The 24,743-nt window shown below is 38.3% G+C and overlaps 2 protein-coding genes across 2 annotated transcripts; both read right to left on the reverse strand.

Moving 5' to 3' along the window:
* Positions 1–1,232: 1,232 nt before the first annotated feature.
* Positions 1,233–2,180, reverse strand: LOC130836095 (olfactory receptor 2AJ1-like). The gene has a single exon (XM_057708059.1). It carries the CDS (start codon positions 2,178–2,180, stop codon positions 1,233–1,235), a length of 948 nt encoding a protein of 315 aa, XP_057564042.1.
* Positions 2,181–16,339: 14,159 nt separating this feature from the next.
* On the reverse strand, positions 16,340–24,506 carry LOC130837334 (olfactory receptor 2T8-like). Its single transcript, XM_057710188.1, has 2 exons — positions 24,483–24,506; positions 16,340–17,284 (listed from the first exon to the last, which is right to left on the reverse strand). Exon 2 carries the CDS (start codon positions 17,273–17,275, stop codon positions 16,340–16,342), a length of 936 nt encoding a protein of 311 aa, XP_057566171.1. The 5' UTR covers positions 17,276–17,284; positions 24,483–24,506.
* Between the last annotated feature and the right edge of the window lie 237 nt (positions 24,507–24,743).

Below are 24,743 nucleotides of genomic sequence, written 5' to 3' on the forward strand. Positions count from 1 at the left end.
TTTCCCTAAATTATTCATTAATTAAGCTGGGGAGAGGTCAGGAACAGAAATTGCTTGTGCCCGCTTGAAAGATTCTGGACCTTACCTACATTATTTCTTCCATGCAGAGGTGTAGCCCTCTGCCTTGGACATCGAAATAAAGAAAGATGTCCACCCTATGACAAGGATGGAACCAATGTACTTGCTTATTTCATTGTGTAAGATAAACATGGATTAAGCATTTCAAAATTAAGTAGTTTCTATGATGAGAAAACATGTTCATAGAAACTGAAAGCTAGTTATTACATAACTTCAAATAAATGTTATTCTTATAATATTAAAATTAACTAAAATATTAAATGAATGTCATATATTAATACTTATTTAATAATATAAATAATATGCACTGAATAAATATTATTTAATAATGCTAACACATTTAATTTTTTTCTGTTACATTTAGAAATAATTGACATATAACATTGTATTAGTTTTAGATGTAAAACAGAATGTTTTGATACATATATATATTGCAAAAAGATTACCACAATGAGTTTAGATATATCCATCACCACACACAGGTATAATTTTTTTCTTGTGATGAGATTTTTTAAAATCTACTCTCTTAGCAACTTTCAAATCTATGATATAGCATTGTTGACTGTAATCACCATACTGTTCATTACTTCCCTAGGACATGTTTATCTCATAATTTCAAGTTGGTACATTTTGCCCACCTTCACCCTTTTAATGTATGAATTTTTATAGATATTTGATAACATATAATGTTTGAAATATTATACAGTTTCAAATAAATACAGAAATCGTATGGATTTCTCCATATATACATAAACATAATGTATATGTGCATATGTATATAAATAATATATATGTATAATGTACATATATACACATAGATATACATAATGTGATTGCATTATAAAAGTTAATTTTTACAAATTCATACAATTTAGTGGGAGAATAAAATTAAACTTTAGTCATCTTTGACTTTCTATAACTGGTTTTGGTGATTTTAATTGGCAACATAGAGGGATAGTTACAGTTTTAGATATATGTATTTATAAGACAAATATCTGTGACAACTTTACTATTATCAGGGTTTTGGAAATATCCATTTCTTTCTATACTTGAAGAGTTTAAAAACTTTAATTTTTTTCTACAGATTTGAATAACAGATATACTCTAGATATTTAATATGGAAATAGACAACAACACTACTTCAAGCATTTTCCCTACAGTTTTTTATGGAGAAAATAACTTCTGAGCATGTTTTTCATTGCCTCCAAAACATCTTTATTTCTGATGCTGTAGATAATTGGGTTGAAAGATGGTGTGAGGATGGTGTAGAATATTGCCAGCAACTTATCCTGGCCTGGGGTGTGGTACTTTTTAGGTCTCATATATGTGAATATAAATGGCCCATAGTACATTATGACCACAATCATGTGGAAGAAACAGGTAGAAAAGGACTTTTTCCATGCCTCTGATGATTTCATGTGGAGGACAGTAAGGAGAATTTGGACATAAGATGCAAAGATTAGAGAGAAAGGAATAAGCAGGAAAACGATGCCACTTACATAAACTCCTCGTTCATAGTGTGTTGTGTCCACACAGGACAACATCAACATGGCGGGGATTTCACAGAAAAAGTGGTCAATGGCTCTTGAGCCACAGAAGGGAAAGTGGAGAGTGTAAGCTGTGTGAACTATGGAGTTGACCATCCCAATAAGCCAGGATCCTCCAGCCATGAGAATGCTGACATAGTCATTCATAAGAATGGGATAGCGCAGTGGGTGGCAGATGGCTACATAGCGATCATAGGACATTGCTGCCAGGAGAAGGCACTCGCCGCCCAAGAGGGTGAGGGATAGAAATATCTGGAAGCCACAACTTGCAAATGAAATACTTCTGCTACCTGACAGAAAGTCAGAGATCATTTTAGGAACAATGTTGCTAGTATGCAAGATATCCATAAAAGAGAGATGGCTGAGCAGGAAATACATCGGAGTATGGAGTCGTGATTCCCTGCGGATAAGGAGAATCATGACTGTATTTTCTGTTACAGTCATAACAAAAATGATGAATATAAAGGAGAAGAATATCAGACTTGTTTGGGAAGAAGAGAAGAGTCCCAAAAGAATGAAGTCACTGCTGAAAGTGTGATTCTCATGTCCCATCATGAATTCCTTCCTTTACCTAAATTAACTAAACAAACATAAATACATACGAGGTAAAATGAAAAGGAAGAAAAATTAGCATAACTCTCACACTGCTTTACATTTAGCTGTATATAAATTAAGCATATTTCATTTTTGCTATATTTTGCAAGTAAAGTCAATGGACTCTTGGCCAGCTTTTTTTTTTTTAATTTATTTGTTTAATCACATAATGATTTTATTTATTATGAGATAAATGAACCCATAATTCTATATTTAATTCCCTGAAATTTTAACACAATTTGGCTGTAATTTTAAGAATTTTAAGAGATCAGCATATGAAAGAGGTATGCAGACATATGCATATGTAAATAGTTCTGGCTGTTTTAACTGGTTTGTCCTACAGCTCAGTAAAATTTGTTGTAGACATCGATTCAGATTGAAGGCAGTGGTGCCTCCCGTGGACTGGCTGATTATAAATTAATCTCTAAAATCCATGAGTATTACTGACAACTCACATTTAATATATCTGTATCCAAAGTTGTTGACTTTTTCCCACTGTCTAGAACCATTTGACCTTCTGGTTTTGCTTTTTCCATTAATGGTTTACTTTACTATAGTTATCCTGATTCAAAACTTACTACTTCATTTCAGTGTTAAGAAGAATGGACATTGTCTATTCACACTGAATGCACATTAGTTAGCAGAGTCCCCGGACCATTGTATGTTCTCAAATGCTTATTAAATTAATTATTGACATATTTCTATGACTTCCTGATATGAAAGGTCTTCAATGAGACCTCAGGTATATATATGTTTTTACAAAGTTTGCTTTGCCTCCACAAGAATGTCTATTATTTTGTCTTCAGATATTGGATGCATTCCATTATATATACGCCAACTTATTTATCATCTTACTTCTTTCCCCAACCTCCATGAGGCACCTAAAATTTTTACAAATATCTATTGTAACACTTTGCTTAACTAGTCTATCAGGCTTCTGAATATTCTCCCATGATACTGGAAAGATGGACAAAATATCTATGGCATCCAAGGTATTGAATGAAAGTTGTTCTTGAATCCAAAGAAGAATGCTCTAGTAGTGAACTTCCTTACTCTAAGTTAAAAAGTGGAGAAAACACATGTCACATATCACATAGACTCTTCCATATATGTACAAATCTTACCCAAGGTAAAGTCTTTTATCTCCATCTAGCATCAAATTTTCCTGGTTTACTAATGCTAACTGTCAGAAAAGAGTTGTAACATGTCGTTTACATCCCTGTATATTCTTGAAGCTTGGAAGCTAATCAGAAAATGCTATAATTTTAGATATTATTTTGAGTTATAAAAGCAGCCATGTCTCAATACTTCCCTTTAGGAAATAGAAGGACTTTGTATTCTTTAGTCAGTGAATGTACTACACTGAAATCATTCTCACCATTTTGCCTTTATCAAGTTTCTCAAAATACACTATGTATCCATTAATTCTGACTTAACTAGACTCAAAATACTTTTCTATTTTTTCTCTTAGATCTCTCATTATAAAAACTAAGCATACAGAATGTTTCTCTAAATTTAGATTTAGCTAGAAGCCAATTACTCTAATCTTGTTAAGACTACACATTTATAAGATAAACAGTTATTTACATGCTCCTATATTTGGTCTTTACCCTAAAGTTTTGACCATAAGGCAAAGAAAAGACAAAAACAAGATATCATTTCTTTCTGAAAAAGATTTTTTTTGAAAAGTGTTTGACATGGCATTCCTTGGCAATATTAATTCTGTGGAGAACATTTATATTTTATACTATATGACACTGCCATTTTAATTTTTTTAACTTTCCTATAAACTTATAATATCAATGACCCATTTGACATAATAATTTAAGCTCTGCCATACAACTTAAAATATCAAATTTGGTTGATGTGCAAATGATTCAAAATATCGAGTTGTTACTAATAACTCAATTAAATACAGTGGAATTTCATGGAAGAGGCAGTAGTCAGACACTAAGTTCCCTTAAACATGAATAGAACAAAATTATTACTAATTTTTAAAAAGTTGATATGGAATATGGGTACAATAAATGTATGATAGATACTGCCTAGCCTGGTGATGAGTACTCACTCCAATAATTATATTAACAAAGTATTACATAAGCTAAAAATTTCCTAATGCTTTGAAGAGATAAATAAAAAAATACAATTCAAATGCATATCCTTAAAATATTTAATGCCTCATCATAATACAAAGCACCAATCAGACATGAAATTGTAGGTGAAATGAATTTCCATTAAATAAAAATGATAATGGAACCTTGTCATAGGGTTATTTTGAAAACTGAATGAGTCACAGTAAACAACATATTAAATAACACACACTACACATGCACATATGCACGCACATGCAACAAAGCCTGGCACATAGTAAATATACAAAAACAATGAACATTATTGTTTTTATTATTATTATTGTTTTTATAATTATTATATTAGTATTTCTATCATTAGTATATTATTTCTTTATAATTTAAACATGCATTTAGCAATTATATTCTAAGGAGACAGAGAGAGAGACAGAGAATCTCCAGGTTATGAGAGAATATATCCATGTAAATAGAAGTAAATTTCAATAAGGTGAACCAGAAATATATTTGTACTCACCATCTATTAAAATTGACCCAGGAGATTCTCTGGGAAAGAATCCAACTCAACATGTTGAATGAAGATGTGTGGGTGGCTTCCTCACCGATTTACACACATACAGGAGTGTGTGAGAAAGTAAAACAATACTTCTCATTCTGAAGTCAATCAGCTGAGCTGTTCACAATCTCATTTTTTAGTAGGCAATGGTGTTGCCATTACACATTTCTCACCTTTCAGGCTTTTCAGGGCACTGCATCATGTCCCAAGAAATTAATGCAGGGTAATCTTACTTCTGCCTCTTATTGCTGCCTCTTCAATTTAAGGGAATCTTGTGACTAGTGTCTCACAGTGACATCAAATTCACCATGTGCAACACTGAAACTCCCAGGTAAGTTCCATGAAACAATAGGTGGTATCACCATATATAACTGCCCCAGCCAGAAATCAGAAAATCATCCAGATTTCACTTTATGTCTGCCTTCTTCCATGTGCATATCACCATCTCCTCCCTATTCTATGTAAATGCCTCTCATGGGTTATTCCTTCTCATGGGCTGCATATCAGATGTGGCCATGGTGGTTCTAAGGCATCCATTCTACTCTTCTCTTTTACTTTAATAGACCTGTACAGGCTCAGCACCACCAGCATAATATCACATACTTCTCAGCTCTCCTTAAAGCCAGTGAAGTGTGGCCAGTTAAGCAAATTTTGGACAAAAGAAGAGTGTTTGGCCTGGAAGCACAACATCTTCCTTGTTCCTACATCCTGCTAGTTAGAGTCTTCACATAATGATGCCTGGCTCTGCATTCTTCCTGGAAGAGCTGTACAGGGAACAAAGCCCAGGGAATCAGGAGCAGAAAGCTGTAAGCCACCATAGAGTTTACTGTTGATGATGAAAATGTTAGTGTATTAGTATGAAATAACTCACCAAATTGTTCAAAAAATTGATATTGGAGGGGAGAAAGCAGAAGGGTGCTCTGTGGTAATTATTTGTAATCTTTAACTTGCCTCTTGGATCATAAATTTTTGGAGGTAATGCTAGTATAATTCCAGTATGCTTTATTCAAAAGGCTTAACACTTGTTTTATGAGATAGAAATTGGCATTATTGTAATATTGTAATGATAATTAATTTCCTGCCTCCAACTTGCATTCACATCAATATATTTTGCCTTAGGTCAAGTTATTCTTTCTGGAGCACTGTTTTAAAAATGCAATCTGCTGGTTTACATTCCATGACAGAGAAAGAAAGGAAAGAAAGAAAGAAAGAAAGAGAGAAAGAAAGAAAGAAAGAAAGAAAGAAAGAAAGAAAGAAAGAAAGAAAGAAAGAAAGAAAGAAAGAAAGGAAGAAAGAAAGGAAGGAAGGAAGGAAGGAAGGAAGGAAGGAAGGAGGGGGAGAGAAAGAGAGAAAGAAATAGAGAGAGAAAGAGAGAAACAAATGAGGAGAGAGAGAGAGAGAGAGGAAGAAAGGAAGGAAGGGAGGAAATGAGGAAGGAAGGAAAGAAAGGAGAAAGGGAGGGAGGAAGGGAGGAAGAAAGAAAAAGAAAAAAATAATGTAACATAACACAATATAACATAAAATAAAATAAAATCTCCCATCTTTAGTCTCTATTTCCCATAAAACTGAAGTATTTATATTTATACAACATAGTCTTTCTTGCACCTGTGACTCCACTCATATTCTTTCTTTCACAAAAACAGTATTCCCCACCATTTCTAAGGGCTTTGTGGCCTTCTACTCTCCAAGATTTTATGTTAAATCCTTCTTCTGTGGAGACATCCTTGCCCTCTTTAGATCTGTCTTCCTTGGTTTTCTTTCTTGCTCAGAGCTAGACAGCTCTGTCAGGATACCATATTTGATCCACAGCTTCACTGTCTAAGTTTATTTGCATTCTCTACATGCTGAACGTAACCTATACATTCCTTCTTAACCCGGTCCCTGAAGTCTCCCATGGCCCACACCTCACTCCATTCCACTTTACTAGCTTCACACTACCCCAAACATGACATTCTTGCTCAGTCTTTTCGCACCTAACACACTAGCCTCAGAAGTGCCTCAGAAACTACAAGCAACCCCAGCCCCTGGGTCTTTGTTCATACCATTCAGGTGTTTGATTCAATATCACTTCATCCAGAGTGACTGAGAGGCATGGAGTGATGCCTCAATCCATGCATTTGCTACAACATAGCTAAGGGTTTACAGGGAGATGGGAGGCAAGGAGAAGCAAGGAGGACACATACCACCTTGAAGTCTTGTGGTGTGTGGCTTCTGGGAGAGATAATAGCTACCCTTTGATAAGTCAACATGGGAAAGCATATTTCCATGGGACAGCCAAAGAAGGAAACAGGAAACGTGATGAAATAATTTGTGTGGAGGGAATTATGGTCAGAGACAGACAAGGTTTTCCTCTGGGTGCAGCAGAAGACCCCTGGTGTCACAGGGATAAGGAGATACTTTTTATCAGCATTGCCTGTAGGAAGTGAGATTAAACATTTGATGAAGGGGAAATTAAAACAAACAAACAAACAAACAAAAACCCTGCCTTTTCTGATCCATTCCCCATCATTCCTTCTTTTCTTAGAGTCGTTTATTTTCACTCATCAGGGCTTGAGAGTACACTGTCTGTTAAGGTTTCTGCATATGGCCTGCTTCTTACACTTGGTAGAAGCTCCAGGACAGGCCACTTGGTAGACCTCACTTGCTGCTGCATTGAGAGTCTCCTGGGAGTTTGGGCATCAATAAATGAAACTTATTATTCCACAGACTCCCTGTTACAGGGAGGCAGATTGAAAAGATGAACTCTCCTCACTTAAGTGATTCTGCTTATTTTCATTTTTAATAGATTCACGAGTCAACTAAAGGATCAGCAAATAAGATGTGTAAGTGAATGGAGCAAAAAGCATTCAGTTAATACACTTGCTTTACATATAATTATTTTGGCAGCTAAAACTTATTCAACATTTTTAAATGTCAGACAAGATTTCAAGAATTTTGAGTTTATTAGCAGGATACTTTCTTTCTTAAATTATTATTTAATCATCAGAAACTGATTGAGGCACACAAACATAAGCAACATTTCCAAGGTTATGCAGATTAATCAAGGATTCAGGTCTTGAAGTTCTGGTCTCAGATCTCACATTCTAATGTACTGTTTCCCACAAACCTTATCTATTTCATCCAAAAAATGAACACCATTTGCCAACATCTTATTTTTTAGTTAAGACAAAGAATGGTTTTTTCACTTAGGTGTGTGAATTGTGGAGGTGGGGGAATGTCTCTAGTCCTATTTTTAAAAACGACCATTTCCTAAGGATAAACTTTTTAAAATCAAACAACTTAGTTCAGATCTGTGTTAACATGGACTTTGATTTTGCCCCATAAACATGTCTCCATTTTTCAAAAATTAGAATGTAAAATAAATAATGTTGCCTGCCACTCTGGTTCTGTAAGGACCAAGTCATTAGCCACTGCAGTCACCCACCAACAGTGTTTCCAGAAGGGAATTCAGGATGGGGAAAAAACAAACAAACAAACAAACAAAAACAAAAAAAGAAAAAACAAACAAAAAAAACAGGAAGCGATAGGATCAAGTTGGCAGAGTAGGAGGGCGTGTGCTCACTCCCTCTTGCAAGAGCACCAGAATTACAACTAACTGCTTAGCAATCATTGACAGAAAGACATGGGAACTCACCAAAAAAGGCACCCCACATCCAGAGACAAAGGAGAAGCCACAATGAGACAGTAGGAGGGGTACAATCATGTTAAAATCAAATCCCATAAATGCTGGGTGGGTGACTCACAAATTGGACAACAGTTATACCACAGAAGTCCACCCACTAAAGTGAGGGTTCTGAACCCCACATCAGGCTTCCCAACCTGGGAGTCCAGCAACGGGAAGAGGAATCCCCAGAGCATCAGACTTTCAAAGCCAACAGGATTTGATTGCAGGACCTCCAAAGGACTAGGGGAAACAGACTCCACTCTTGGAGGGCACACAAAAAATAGTGTGCTCTCCAGAACCCAGGGGGAAGGAGCAGTGACCCCATAGGAGACTAACCAGACCTACCTGCTGGTGTTGGGGGGTTTCCTACAGAGTTGGGGGGTGGCTGCGGCTCACTGAGAAGAAGGGTGCACTGGAGGCAGGGGTTCTGGGAAGTGCTCATTGGCATGAGCCCTCCCAGAGTCCACCATTAGCCACACCAAAGAGCCTGTGGGCTCCAGTGATAGGTGGCCTCAGGCCAAAAAACCAACAGGGTGGGGACACAGCCACACCCAATGGCAGACAAGCAGATTAAAGTGTCACTGAACTCTGCCCACCAAATTGGATTAAAGTCTTACTGAGCTCCGCCCACCCAGCCCTACCTACCATCAGTCCCTCCCATCAGGAAGCACACTGGAGCCTCCTAGATAGCTTCCTCCACAAGAGGGCAGACAGCAGTATCAAGCAGTATCAGCAGTATTTCATCTTGTGGAACTGAACCACAGCCACAGAAAGATAGAGAAAATGGAAAAGCAGAGGACTTTGTACCAGATGAAGGGACAAGATAAAACCCCAGGAAAACAACTAAATGAAGAGGAGATAGGCACTCTTCCAGAAAAAGAATTCAGAATAATGATGGTGAAGATGCTCCAGGACTTTGGAAAAAGACTGGAGGCAAAGATCGAAAAGTTTACCAAAAACCTTGAAGAATTAAAGAGCAAACAAACAGAGATATGCAATACAATAACTAAAATGAAATATAAACTAGAAGGAACCAATAACAGATTAATTGAGTCAGAAGGGTGAATGAGTGACCTGGAAGACAGAATGGTGATAATCACTGATGCAGAAAAGAATAAAGAAAAAATAATGAAAAGAACTGAAGACAGCCTAAGAGACTTCTGGGACAATGTTAAATGCACCCACATTCGCGTTATAGGGGTCCCAGAAGGAGAAGAGAGAGAGAAAGGACCCGAGAAAATATTGTAAGAGATTATAGTTGAAAACTTCCCTAACATGGGAAAGGAAATAGCTACCCAAGTCCAGGAAGTGCAGAGAGTCCCATGCAGGATAAACCCAAGGAGAAACACGCCAAGACATATAGTAGTCAAATTGACAAAAATTAAAGACAGAGAAAAGTTATTAAAAGCAAAAAGTGAAAAATGACAAATAACATACAAGGGAACTCCCATAAAGTTCACAGCTGATTTCTCAGCAGAAACTCTGCAAGACAGAAGGGAGTGGCAAGATATATTTCAAGTGATGAAAGGGAAGAAGCTACAACCAAGAATACTCTACCCAGCAAGGATCTCATTCAGATTTGATGCAGAAATCAAAACCTTACAGACAAGCAACAGCTGAGAATTCAACACCACCAAACCAGCCCTGCGACAAATTCCAAAGGACCTTCTCTAAGCGGGAAACATAAGAGAAGAAAAGGACCTACAGAAACAAAAATAAAACAATTAAGAAAATGGTAATAGGAACATATGTATCAATAATTACCTTGAATGTAAATGGACTAAATGCACCAAGCAAAAGACACAGACTGGCTGAATGGATACAAAAACAAGACCCATATATATGCTGCCTCCAAGAGACCCACTTCAGATGTAGGGACACATACAGACTGAAAGTGAGGAGATGGAAAAAGATATTCCATGCAAATGAAAATCAAAAGAAAGCTGGAGTAGCAATAGTCACATCAGATTAAATAGACTTTAAAATAAAAAAATGTTACAAGAGACAAGAAAGGACATTGCATAAAGACTGAGGGATCCATCCAAGAAGAGGAGATAATTATAAATGTATATGCACCCAATATAGGAACACCTCAATACGTAAGGCAAATGCTAACAACTGTGAAAGAGGAAATGCAAGGCAGAAATAGAGACTCAGATGTAGAGAACAAACATATGGATTCCAACTGGGAAAGTGGGGCGGGGAGGGGCATCAGGAATGAATTGGGAGATTAGGATACCAAACTGTACACTCTAAATATATGCTGTTTATTGTCCGTTAACTGTATCTCAATAAAACTTCTAAAAAAAGAAAAACAGAAAGGGACTACAGCTTTGGGGGGCCCCTGGCAGTCCAGTGGTTAGGACTGTGCTTGCACTGCCAAGGGCCCGGGTTCTATCCCTGATCAAGGAACTAAGGTCCTCCAAGCCACACCGAAGCAACAAAACAAGCAACAACAATAAAACCTATGGCTTTGTGCACATAAAGGAAAAGACAGCAGTGGAGGATGCCACATACAACCTGCACCACTACCAGCTGCAGGGGGTGAACATCAACGTGGAAGTCAGCAGGAATATGGGCAAAGCTGCAACCAATTTGCACCTAGGCAACGTCAGTCCTACGTGTGCCAACCAAGAGCTTTGGGTGAAGTTTGAGGAGTAAGGACTTCCCTGGTGGTGCAGTGGTTTAAGAGTCCACCTGTCAGTGCAGAGGACACAGGTTCAAGTCCCACTCCAGGAAGATCCCACGTGCCACAGAACAACTAAGCCCCTGTGTGTGCCACAACCACTGACGCTCGCACGGGCTCCCCTGTTCCTCAACAAGAGACGCCACCACAAGAAGCCCAAGCACCACAACCCGCTCACCGCGGCTAGAGCAAGCTCTTGCAGCAACGAAGACCCAACGCAGCAAATAAATAAATAAATACATAAATTAATTAAAAGTTTGAGGAGTATGGTCCAGTCATCGCATGTGGCATCGTGAAAGATGATGCCTTTGGACATGCGGAATGGGCAGAGGATGCAGGGGAGGCCGTCAGGGGCCTTGACCACACAGAGTTTCAAGGTAAACCAACGCACGTGCGGTTGTCCACCAGCCAGCTTCGGACTGCCCCTGGGCCAGGAGAGGGGAGTGGCTGCGGTGGGTGTGGGGAAGACGGGCACTGACGAAGAGGGCCCAGCAGATCGCCCGGGTCGTGCGGTGATCAGAGCGAGGAGCGGCGTCCAGCAGGTGCACAGCAGACACCGTGGGTTCCGGAAGCCCATGCGTGACAGCCGAGCAGAGGCAGCGCTTGACTCCTGTCAGCCTTGCTGAGCCTGCTCCGACCTGGCAGCGGCGGCAGTGGCTTCCACGCACACCTACTTGCTGTCACTTGTCCCGTCTGCCCCAAGACCAGATCGCAGCTGCGGCCAGGCACCTCAGCCCCATGTCTGTTGACCGCTGTGACGGGCCCCGAACTCGGGCGCTGCTGCCGCTGCTGCCGCTGGCTCCTGTTACTGGAGGGACCGGAGCCTCTGCATAGTGCTGCCACTGTGCGCCCCACAGCTGGAGGGGGCCCTGTCTATGGGCCGGAGGGTGAGCTGTCTTGGGCTTCAGCAGCGGCAGGAATTCTCGGTGTGACCTGCGGGGAACAGCCCTGAGAAAGGGGTCCTGCTCCCAGGACATGGCCCTGGGAGCTGCCTTAATTCAAGGATTTGTGTAAAACAAACATAGCTCTCTGTCCGGCCACCCCTGACCTTGAGTATGTGCTTAAACAAAGAGCATGTGATTCCTTGGGCTGCAGTGTGTGTTCCCACAGACTCCTTATCGTATGAGAACATCCTGAGACCATGTATGGTACAAGCTACTATGCAAGTTCCCGGTGCCCTTGAAGAGATAGAACAAGTTACAACAAAGAAGGAGTCATTTCGTTTGATGTCCCCCTTTGTTCTCAGAGTGTATTAAAGGCCACCGCATAATAAAGAAGTTTGTCAGTTGCCCTAGAGGCTTCTGATCCTCTCGACCCCATCTTTTGTGTGTCTTTCTTTATTTCCTAGCCGCGTCGTGTTTGCCTAAGGACCTGATCGATTTTGCCGGCAGGCTCCGGCAGTGACCCAGCCCGGTGTGAGCGTGAGCAGCAGGTGCACCGAGCGCCTGTTAGGCGCTGGCGGTAGGACCATTCATTGCGCGCTGAACCCTCTGGCTGCGGTCCTGTGGGAGAACCTGCTCCACGTGGTCCCTGTCGCTGGGATGTTTCCGTTGCTTCGTGTTTCCCTAAACAAAAGAGCTTGTGACCAACCGTGTTTTCTTTCTTAATTTAAAAGTTGACTTTTCTGGAACTTCCTAGGTGGGGCAGTGGTTGAGAATCCGCCTGCCAATGCAGGGAACATGGGCTGGATCCCTGGTCCAGGAAGATCCCACATGCCGCAGAGCAACTAAGCCCGTGCGCCACAACTACTGAGCCTGCACTTTACAGCCGGTGAGCCACAACAACTGAGCCCATGTGCTGCAACTACTGAAGCCCATGGGCCTAGAGCCCTGCTGGGCAACATGAGAAGCCACGGCAATGAGGAGCCCAAGCACCACAATAAAGAGTTGCCCCTGCCCACTGCAACTAAAAAGAGAGCTTGGGTACAGCAAAAAAGACCCAGCACAGACAATTAAACAAACAAACAAGCAAACACATAAGTAAATAATAAATAAATTTATATATATATATATATATATATATATATATATATATATATAAACAGGAAGCATTCTGTGCTTTGACTACACTAACCCCTAGGTAGTTAAGATGCATATCTAAAAAAATTTCAAATGACCCTGATTCTTGCATCTTCCTATACATAGACAAGCTCTCAAATCAGTAACCTGAGATGTCTCTTCTTTGTGATTAGCAGTAATCATCTAATGCGTCACTACATGGATTTCCCAACAAAAAAGAAAAAAAAATTATATATATCCCAGCTCCTTCCTTACCTATTTGGTGGAGGTCCTCAGAGTTATCTGAGAGACTGACATCTAAGAGGGAGACATCCCAGCCTACAGTCCTCCTTAAGGCCCCTGAATAGATCTTAACTTTTAGGACATGCACTTTTCTTTCAGTTGACAAGAACTAACATTGAACCTTCTTCATAATGTTATGATAGTAATTAAAATAAGAAAATAAAAGTGAAAGGTAAAGTAAATTGCATTCACAACTTAAATAATGAATAAAATATATGTTTACTGTTATCATTAAAATTATTTTATCATGCTAAACTGTATTTACTCCATCTCAGTAAAGATTTAACTAATCTACTTAGTGTATCTTAAGGTATCTATTAAAATAAAATGTTTACTGAAATTATCTTTTGCTCAAAGTATGACTAAGTTTAGGGGAATATATGATGTTTAAAGTACTATAAAAATGTCTGAATACCATTAGAGGATCTGAACCACGGCATTCCAGTTCAAGACAAATTCAGCAACTAGCCTTTCTTCTAAATCTCTATGTGCCACTTGCAAAATACCCCAGGAACCTGCAAAATTTGTTCTGTCTCCCATGCTCTTTGATATTATCTTCTGTAGATCCTTCTTCCCTTTAATTCATGTGAGACAGAGAAAACAATTCTGACTAACATGGTATTAAAGAAAAGAAAATGCAGAGAGTGGACTGGAGGACACGGGGTTGGGGAGTCCAAAGGGGAAGCTGGGATGAAGTGAGAGAGTAGCATAGACACATATATACTACCACTGTAAAATGGATAGCTAGGGGAAAGTTGTTGTATAACAAAAGGAGATCAATTCAATGATGGGTGATGCCTTAGAGGCCCAGGACAGAGAGGGTGGGAGGGAGTCATGGGAGGGAGGGGATATGGGGATATATGTATAAATACAGCTGATTCACTTTGGTGTACCTCAAAAGCTGGTACAAGAGTGTAAAGCAATTATATTCCAATAAAGAGCTTAAAAAAAAAGAAAAAGAAAATGATGTGAAAGGCCAGACTGACATCATTAAAAAAGGCAAAAGTTAAAAATAAATTATTAAACAAATTCTAAACAAATTTTAAACTGTTGTCTTATTATTTATATTTAATTGCTTTGTCTTTGGAGAGTACATACATACATATTTACACAAATATAAATATACATATATGTATATAAACATAAATACATGCATATAATATATGTACATAAATATACATACATATGCATGCATATATAGATATATTAACAAATATATTTTTGTACGTATTTGCTTTGCAATACCAATGGCCTTTTTAAATATACCAAATGTCTTGGCTGAAAATTAATGTAAGTATATACTCATTTACCAGGAGAAGGTAAGAAAAAAATCATAAACACCCAAATCTTCGATTTTGTGACCTGTTTTTTTTCCTTCATCTTTGGGTGAAGAGTACCTACTAGAAAAAGTGTTTCAAATTTTCAATGGCATGATTTCATCAATGGAATTGGAATATTTTTTTACAATGCATAATTAAAATTAACAAACAAATACACTTACAGTTCCAAGCCCAATGGAGGTGGTAGAAGAGATTCATTATATACATAGCCAAGTTAAGTAGAAAAGAGTTAATATTGAAGAATAAATGAAAACTGAGATGTCAGAAAATATATAACAAGTAACCCAATATAATTTTATTTAAAAATTCCAAATATTCCTATGAACATCATGTGTTGTCTATCAGTAAACAACCAACTTGTGTTTGCTTTAGAAGCATCAATATGTTTTTTCTTTTTGTTTTTCCCCAAAGTCGAAATGGATCATTCACAAAGGAAGACACACAGTAGGTAAGAAACTAATACAAAAGTCCAGAGCATCATGGCACATCAGGGAAACATAAATTAACCAAATGAGTTATTACATTAAGTAGAAGAGACAAAATGAGAAAGGTTAGTAATACCAATTGCTGCCAATTTGGAGCAACTGCTACTCATGCGCTTTATTGGTAGAAGTTTAAAATCAAATACTCACTTTGAAAACAGATTACTAAAAAGTTAATCATGCATCTACCAGAAGAAGTAAAAACATATGATCACACGCAGGAAAATGGTTAATGGCAGCTTTAGTCATACAGTTCCAGACTGAAAAAAGCCCAGATGTCTATCAACAAAATAGTGCGTAAATAAATGGTTATATATTCTGAAAAGGAAGTACTACTTAGCAATTAAAAACAAACAAACAAAAATGAAAAAAATGACTATTGATAGAGGTAAAATATGCAGTGGAATCTTTAAAACATATTAAGCTGAGAGAAACACACAAGATAGAAGAAAAATGCCTACTGTATATTTTCATTTATATGAAATTCTAGCATAGGTTAAACTAACAGAAATAGAAATCAGACCAATGTTTTTTATCTTGGTTGAGGGATTACATCAGAAAAGGGCATGAGGGACATTTCTGATCTGGTGAATGTTTTGTCTCCTGCTATGGGGTGTAAGTTACAAGTGTATGTAGTATTGAAACTGGTTGAAATGCACTCTTCACGTGTGAGTATTCTAGTGTTTATAAATTATACCACAATTTAAAAAAAAAATCAACAAACTCTAATGGTATTTGACCACTTTGTTCATTCTTTGAACAAATATTTATTGTGAGGTTTGGTGTTGAAACATTTTAACGAGGATTTGTGATCAACAGATTTTTAACAATCTGCAGTTTGATTTGTTGATGATAGTTTAGTAAGTAATCCAAAACTGTAGGTCCAAATGCATTTCAAAGTAAAATAGAAATAACATTAGAGATATAATGTGTATGTAAGCACTCAAGGAAATCTTGTACAATCACTTTGTAGAGCTTTGAACTCAGGAGCAAATCAAGCTAATCTTATTCATGACCTAAGGCAGCACACTGATCCATACACTTTCTCAGAGCTCCCTTGACCTCACTGTTCCTCAGACTATAGATGAGGGGGCTCAGCACAGGGGTGAAGATAGTATAGTATACCAACACAATCTTATTGTAGTTAGCTGACCTGTAGGATTTGGGTTTCATGTAGGTAAAAATGCCAGCTCCAAAAAAGAGTCTCACCATGGACAGATGTGAGGAGCAAGTGGCAAAAGCCTTCTTGCGGGCTTCATTAGAATGCATCTGGAGAACGGCGGCAAGGATGAGACTATAGGAAATCAGGATGAGGGAAATAGGGACCAGGAGCATTAACACACAGCAGAGGTACATGACATACTCGAAGACAGATGTGTCAGCACAAGCCAAATGCACCAGCGTGGGAGCCTCACAAAAGAAATGATCGATCTCATGTGTGCTGCAAAATGAGAAGTTCAGGGTAGCGGCAGCCTGAATGAGTCCATCAGCTGCTCCCAGGAACCAGGACCCCAAAATCATTCTCAGGCATAATGTCCAGCTCATGAGGACTGGGTATCTCAGTGGATGGCAAATAGCAACATAGCGGTCATAGGACATGGCTGCTGAGAGGAAGCACTCGCCGCCTCCTAAAGTGAGGAAGAAGATCTGGAACCCACAGCCAACCAGGGAGATGGACTTGCTGCCTCTCAGGTAGTCAACAGCCATTTTGGGCACAATGGTGGAAATCAGCATCATGTCCATGAGGGAGAGCCGGCTCAGTAGGAAGTACATGGGCCTGTGAAGCCGGGGGTCCAGGAGAATCAGGAGAAGCATGAGGGCATTGCCCACTAGGGACATAAAGGCAATTATCAGAAGTATCACAAAGAGAAATTGGTGGGTGCCAGTGTGCTTAAAGAGACCTAGGAGAATGAAATCTGAAGTGACATTCCAATTTTCCATGATTTCAAATCAGTGACACTGCAAATGGAGAAATAGATGTGGATTACAGATACATATCAAAATTTATTGAAACCTATTAAAATCTGATCATTTTTGTTGACATCCATTAAGCCAAGGAGGCTTTTTACTTTCCAAACAAGAGTACTTACAGTCTTAGGCCTAGGACTCTACTGAGGCTGCAGGTAGAAACATAATTTGGAATTGTTAGTTCAATTAGTTTAACCTTGCCAACTGTAAAATGGCATCTTGTGTGATGAAACCAGTTCAACTCAAAGTCACAGAAACACAATTTTTATTGGGTAACAACTCCTTACTTCTTTACCCAAGCACAGATATAAATTAATTTCTTCTTCAGTTCCAAGAGGATCTAAGTTCTTAAAGGCATTTTCTTTTTTTTTTTAAATAAATTGGCAGATAGGACTTTTTAAAAATTAATTAGTTAATTAATTAAGTGGCTGTGTTGGGTCTTCGTTGCTGCACATGGGCTTTATCTAGTTGCAGTGAGCAGGGTCTTCTCTTCATTGTGGTGCACAGGCTCCTCAATGTGGTGGCTTCCCTTGTTGCAGAGCATGGGCTCTAGGCATGTGGGATTCAGTAGTTGTGGCTCACGGGCTCTAGAGTGCAGGCTCAGTAGTTGTGGTGCACAGGCTTAGTTGCTCTAGCATGTGGGATCTTCCTGGGGAGGGGATCGAACCCATGTCCCCTGCATTGGTGGGCAGATTCTTAACCACTGTGCTACCAGGGAAGCCCCACATTTTCATCTCTTATCTCCTGGAGCCTAAACTGCTCTAATTTGTTGAATAAATACAATTGAACCTGCAAAGATGAGGATGTTAATTCATTCTCAAAGATATGGGGTGATTCAGTGAAGTTACAGGGCAGAAGGAGTCCACCTCTTCCATGGTCACTCCATTTTACTCTCACTTTTTACATCCATTCCATGCTAGCCTGCCAACCAAGAAGGAGAAAGTGTTGCAAAAAGCTCACTCAATCCTTAATTCCATTGCTTGAACATCATCATTGTACTGACAGCATTCTACTGGAGGGTTTTAGTTGGTGATTTTAAAGTTAGATATCATGGAAATACACTTCACCCTTGTCAAATATGTTCACATTTGGCAAGACTTTTTTGAACTGCACACTCTTATATCTCTAATATGCAGTCTAAGCCACTAGTAACTATGCAATTCCTAACTATAGCCCTTAGTACCAATCTTCTGAAAGACCTCAAACCATTTTATTTCTTTGACTTGAGAGCTTATATTCCATTACATCTATCTCTTTTATTGTTGAAGATTTGATAGAACTTTAAACCTATTTAAAATCAATAGGTAAATAAGTAACTGTAGGATATTGGTCAAGGGTCTTAAATTAATTTTTGCTACCATATTACCCATTTTTAAGTGTACTGTCAGTACAATGGTGTTAAATATTGTCATATTGTTGTGCAACCATCACCAATATTAATCCCAGGACTCTTTTCATTTACTCAGACTGAAACTATGAAGCAGTAACTCACCTTTCCCCCCTTTCCCCAGCCTTTGACAACACTATTCTACTTTCTGTCTCTATAAATTTGGCTACTCTAGGAACATCAGATAAGTGAAATCAAACAGTATTTGTTTTTTGTTTGTTTGTTTGTTTTTGGTTTTTGGTTTATTTCACTTATAATGTCCTCAGTGTTCATCCTAGGTGTAACATATCTCAGAATTTTCTTCCATTTTTGAACTGAATAATATTCCTTTACATGCATGTACTACATTTTACTTATTAATTCATTTCATTTATGGTTATTTGTGTTGCTTCCACTCCAGTTGTGTATTGAAGTGTCAGAATAATGGGATTTTTGTTAACACATGGTAATTGTTTTTAATTTTGGTAAGGTAAACATGGATAGCATACAAATATTTAAGTTTGAGCTAAATTTTAGCTTTTATCATGCAAGAGAGCGTTTTATGTTTTTAGATAATAATTACAACTTACATGAATTTTCAGTTTACAAATACATTTTCTTATTATGAAGTTTCCACTTGTGTTTAAGTATTTTATCAAATATGAAATTATTAGCTCTTAACTTTTCAGTGGACATAAGTGATTTAACTATGCATTTTCTTTTTTGGTGAAATAAATGTATAGAAGCAATCAGTCATCATGAATAGAATTGACTAGTCCATATGCTAATAGTGTTTAGATTATTTAATGGAAATATCAACTAAATGTGAGTGGTAGGTAATTATATTTTCTTAAGCTGTGATAGTGTTTTATTATGTGTTTAATTAAGATTCCTATCTTCTCACATCACATAAGTGAGACAATTTGCCACTAACTAGAATGTTTGTAAACCTATGAAAAGAGGATTCTAAGGGATAACATCTAACAAAATTGACTATGGACACAAAGTGTGGTGAAAATTTTAAATAGGGAATTAATGCATCTTCCAAACAAAATATTTAAAGTGACATTAAATGGAAGAATAAAAGCTCTACTCTAGTGTAGGAATTGGAATATTTAATACTGTACAAATATTTTCTTTTTTCTTCAGTATGGTTTCAGATCATTAGAGACTTTCTGTCTTTTCTTCTGTCTCCACTGTCATTCACTTAGAATGGTGCTACAATGTAACATCTTTATTGTAAATTACAAACCCATCTCTTTTTCAGTGCTATCAGAAGACACAAATATGTCCTCTCATCTTTTTTCATAGGATAATCATAGAATACTGTCTATAATTTTCTTTCTATATTTTTCTGATCCCTGTTGCTCTCACTTAACATTGAAACTATAAATCTTTTCCCCCAGGATACCTGGATGATTAATCAATCTATTCTGTAAAAAAATAAAATAGTAACTGTCAAATCATTTATTTGACTGTATTTACAGGTTATTTTGAGTGTTTTAACCTGATCACTGTGTCAGCTAACTTATGTTTTAGTTCTTCAGATTGTAGGATAGGTAATAGAATGGATTTTATTTGTAAAACTATATAGAGAAAGTGGTATAACTGTGGATTTTCTGGAGTTCAAAGTTCATAAGCAAAACTAATAAATATTAAGAGATCAATAGGACTTACATAAGATAAAATGATGAACCCCAATAATCAGGATCTGCAACATCTCTGAGCAACATCCTCCTTACGCACCTCTTCAAGTAGAGGAAGGCTCTTATACTCTTGCAGCATCAAACTTGCTCATATCAGTGCCAGGAGTCACATATTAAGGGGTGTATTCTATTGCCATCTTATGCTATCATTACTATCTTATTAATATGCCAAAGCTGCAAAAAGTATGACTCTTTAGATGCCAAAGTTGTTTAATTTCCAAGGATAGTATAAATTATCAGAATTTCAGTATACTTCTTTTACATGCATTCAGAAAACTGTAATTCATTAAAATAATAAAAATCACTTATAAGAAAAAGTGAAATGTAAAAAAAAATGTCCTTGGAAAAGGATTATGATTTAGAAATACAAAAAAAAAAATTCAATAAAGAGTGGGTTAACCTGATTCTCCACAAATTTGTTTAAACTTTGATAAGCAGGGAAGATTAAACAGTATGTTATTGAAAGACAAGATTTTATCAAACCTAGAAACTAAATTAATAAAGCTTATGGCAGAATTCAACTATTTTTCACTTTTGAACCCCATTTGATAGAACCATTATGTGTTATAACTTTCAGTTAGTATGTATCTAATATAATTTTATTTTACTTTATATTTTACATGCTTGTTTGTGTCTAAGCAATAAAATGCTTGATAATAGCAAAGGCAGTTACAGCAGATTACATTTTTGGTGCCAAGAGCTTTGCAATTTAATTCTATCTGGGCAATAACCATTCTATCTATGTAATAACCTTTCATGATTTTATTATTATATTACTTTATATTTTCAGTTTCCAGGAAAAGCATGGTTCTTGGCTCCATTTTTATGATTCCTGCCACCCTGTCTTTTCTAAGAGTCAATGTAAGCATCAACTTCCATATCTGTAATTTTTTAAAATATATATAATGTGTGTATATATATATATATATATATATATATATATATATAAATGTGTATAATATGTTACATATATACAAATCTCATGGAATATTTGGTTGGAAATGCTGCTACTGTAAAGCATGAGATATTGTAATTGTTTAAACCAGGTGAACTGAACTAATGGTCATCCTAGATTTTAGTTATACTTCTGTCTTTATATGTTAAGTCTTATCAAAGTGCTAAATCTTACTCTGATTTAGAAAATAATCGCCCACCTGAGTGATATCTACATTTAAAGTCAAGCTGTATTATTTCCTATGCAAAACCTCAGACTCCTAGCTACAAGCAGTATATCATGGACAGGTAGTAGATGAGGTTTCAAGAGTACAACAGTCATTTTCAGTAAGTTTTCAACTTTCCTGTTCTGAATACTGTTTTGCATCACAGATCTGTCAAACAACGCTCTAGGAACACAGGGTTGCCCCTGTTAGGTGGGGGAAATATACATTGAACAATGTAGATCAGACGTTCTGTGGGTTCCCAGGAGGCATGAGAATTAGAATCAAGACAAGTTCCACATCAGAGTGAAAAATCTACATACCACTCAGAATTCCATCAGGGAACTGAAATTACAGTGAACCAGGGTGTCTAAATTGAGATTAATTTAGAGCTGCTTATGAATATGTGGGCATAATATAAGGAAACCAAAGAAAGTCTGCACCAGACCCTCATTTTAGTAAGAACAGGATGCTTTGTCCAACTCTTCTCCAGAAGACATGTGGGAATGGAAGACTTTCCAGACTTCACAAAGACAGACTGTTGGAAAAAGCCATCTAACAGGTGCTTACTGGGCTCAAGTGCAGAGGCAAGAAATCACACATGAGCGCACAGAAAGTAAGGGAAATAAATGTCACTGTGCTGTTACTCTTTCCACTTCTGGGATTAGAGGGTCATACTTGGTAATTCCTGGGACAGAGATTCTGAGATGGAGAGATAGACATGCAGGAAGTTTAGTGTGGAATGTCCTAAGGATCAGCTCCTTTGCAATGAAGGAAGCAGAACTGGGCAAAGGGAGATGCTGAACCCTGATAGAGTCACAAGGGCTCAGCCAACCCAGCAGAAGTTCTGATATGTTCCTACCAAGTTTCCTGTCTCATGGCATGTCATCCTGTGTGCCTCCACAGAAGCATTGATTGAATGTTCCCTACCCACAGGAAGGGAGCATAACTGAGCAAAGCAGTTTTTTTTTCAAGTAAGAAAAATGCCCTGAGGACTTCCTAGGTGGTGCAGTGGTTAAGAATCTTCCTGCCAATGCAGGGGACACAGGTTCGATCCCTGCCCCAGGAAGATACTACACGCCATGGAGCAACTAAGCCCATGCACCACAACTATTGAGCCTGTGCACTAGAGCCTGTGAGCCACAAATATTGAGCCCATGTACTGCAGCTACTGAAGCCTGCACACCTAGAGCCCATGCTCCACAACAAGAGAAGCCACCACAATGAGGAGCCCATGCACCACAATGAAGAGTAGCCCCAGTTGGCCACAACTAGAGAAAGCCTGTGTGCAGCAACAAAGACCCAACACAGCCAATAAATAAATAAGGTAAGAAAAAAAAGTATAATCAAAATAATTAGCATTACAAAAAAAAAGAAAAATGCCCCAAGAGATATTAGCTGAGAATGTCTGATACTAGCAGCTCTAGTAGCTGAAGGAACAAGTACTTCAGTCCTGAAAGGGGAAGGGGAATATGGGGGCACAGAATAATGTATGGAACACTACATAAGCCATACCCAATAAGATGTCTAAGTGAACGGGGCCTTTGATTGCCATTCACACAGGTTGGCTTTCTGTAGCACAGACCAGGTGAAATATGTGATTGGGCACAGAGAACATACCAAGCAAGAATGATGAGTTCAATAAAAAATATGGTTTCCTTCCAGTATAATGTTACAGAGCAGTTTAGAATTTGTACACAAGGTTGCAGGAATGAGGAGCTCAAATCATCTTCAGACAGGCTTAGCTTTTGGTTTAGAGGAATTGTTAATATATCTTTGATAAAAGCATCAGTCCTGAACCGGAACCTGGGACTTGATCCTACATATCACTTGAAAGTTAGAAAGCACCAGAGATAAAAAAAAAAAGAACCCCTTATGAGATAGGATCAGGATGGCGGAGTAGGAGGATGTGTGCTCACTCCCTCTTGCAAGAGCATCAGAATTACAGCTAACTGCTGAACAATAAGCAACAGAAAGACACTGGAACTCACCAAAAAAGACACCCCACATCCAGAGACAAAGGAGAAGCCTCAGTGAGATGGTAAGAGGGGCATAATAGCATTAAAATCAAATCCCATGTATGCTGGGTGGGTGACATAAACTGGAGAACAGTTATACCACAGAAGTCCACCCACTAAAGTGACAGTTCTGAGCTCCACATCAGGCTTCCCAACCTGAGTGTCCAGCAATGGGAGAAGGAATCCCCAGGGCATCAGACTCTGAAAGCCAGCAGGATTTGATTTCAGGACCTCCACAGGACTGGGGGAAACAGAGGCTTCACTCTTGGAGGGCACACAAAAATGTGTACTCACCAGGACCCAGGGGGAAGGAGCAGTGACCCCATAGGAGATTGAACCAGACCTACCTGCTGGTGTTGGAGGGTTGCCTGCAGAGTTGGGGGTCAACTGTGGCTCACTGAGGAGACAGGGGCACTGGGAGCAGGGGTTCTGGGAAGTGTTCATTGGCCTGAGCCCTCCTAGAGTCCACCATTAGCCCTACCAAAGAGCCTGTGGGCTCCAGTGCTAGGTGGCCTCAGGCCAAAAAACCAACAGGGTGGGAACACAGCCACACCCATTGGCAGACAAGCAGATTAAAGTGTCACTGAGCTCCACCCACCAAATCAGACTAAAGTCTTACTGAGCTCTACCCACCCAGCCCTAACCACCATTAGTCCCCCCCATGAGGAAGCACCCACTGAGCCTCCTAGATAGCTTCCTCCACAAGAGGGCAGACAGCAGTATCAAGCAGTATCAGCAGTATTTCATCTTGTGGAACTGAACCACAGCCACAGAAAGACAGAGAAAATGGAAAAGCAGAGGACTTTGTACCAGATGAAGGGACAGGATAAAACCCCAGGAAAAAAAAAAAAAAAAACTAAATGAAGAGGAGATAGGCACCCTTCCAGAAAAAGATTTCAGAATAATGATGGTGAAGATGCTCCAAGACTTTGAAAAAAGACTGGAGGCAAAGATCGAAAAGTTTACCAAAGACCTAGAAGAATTAAAGAGCAAACAAACAGAGATATGCGACACAATAACTGAAATGAAAAATACACTAGAAGGAATCAATAACAGATTAATTGAGGCAGAAGGGTGAATAATTGACCTAGAAGACAGAAGTGATAATCACTGATGCAGAAAAGGATAAAGAAAAAATAATGAAAAGAACTGAAGGCAGCCTAAGAGACCTCTGGGACAATGTTAAACACACCC

The sequence above is a fragment of the Hippopotamus amphibius genome, chromosome 15, assembly GCF_030028045.1.
Source record: "Hippopotamus amphibius kiboko isolate mHipAmp2 chromosome 15, mHipAmp2.hap2, whole genome shotgun sequence".
Classification (NCBI taxonomy): Eukaryota; Metazoa; Chordata; class Mammalia; order Artiodactyla; family Hippopotamidae; genus Hippopotamus; species Hippopotamus amphibius.

Excerpts from the sequence above, each read along its gene's own strand:
- LOC130837334 (XM_057710188.1), bottom strand. The coding sequence starts at position 17,275 with ATGGAAAATTGGAATGTCACTTCAGATTTCATTCTCCTAGGTCTCTTT.
- LOC130836095 (XM_057708059.1), bottom strand. The coding sequence starts at position 2,180 with ATGATGGGACATGAGAATCACACTTTCAGCAGTGACTTCATTCTTTTG.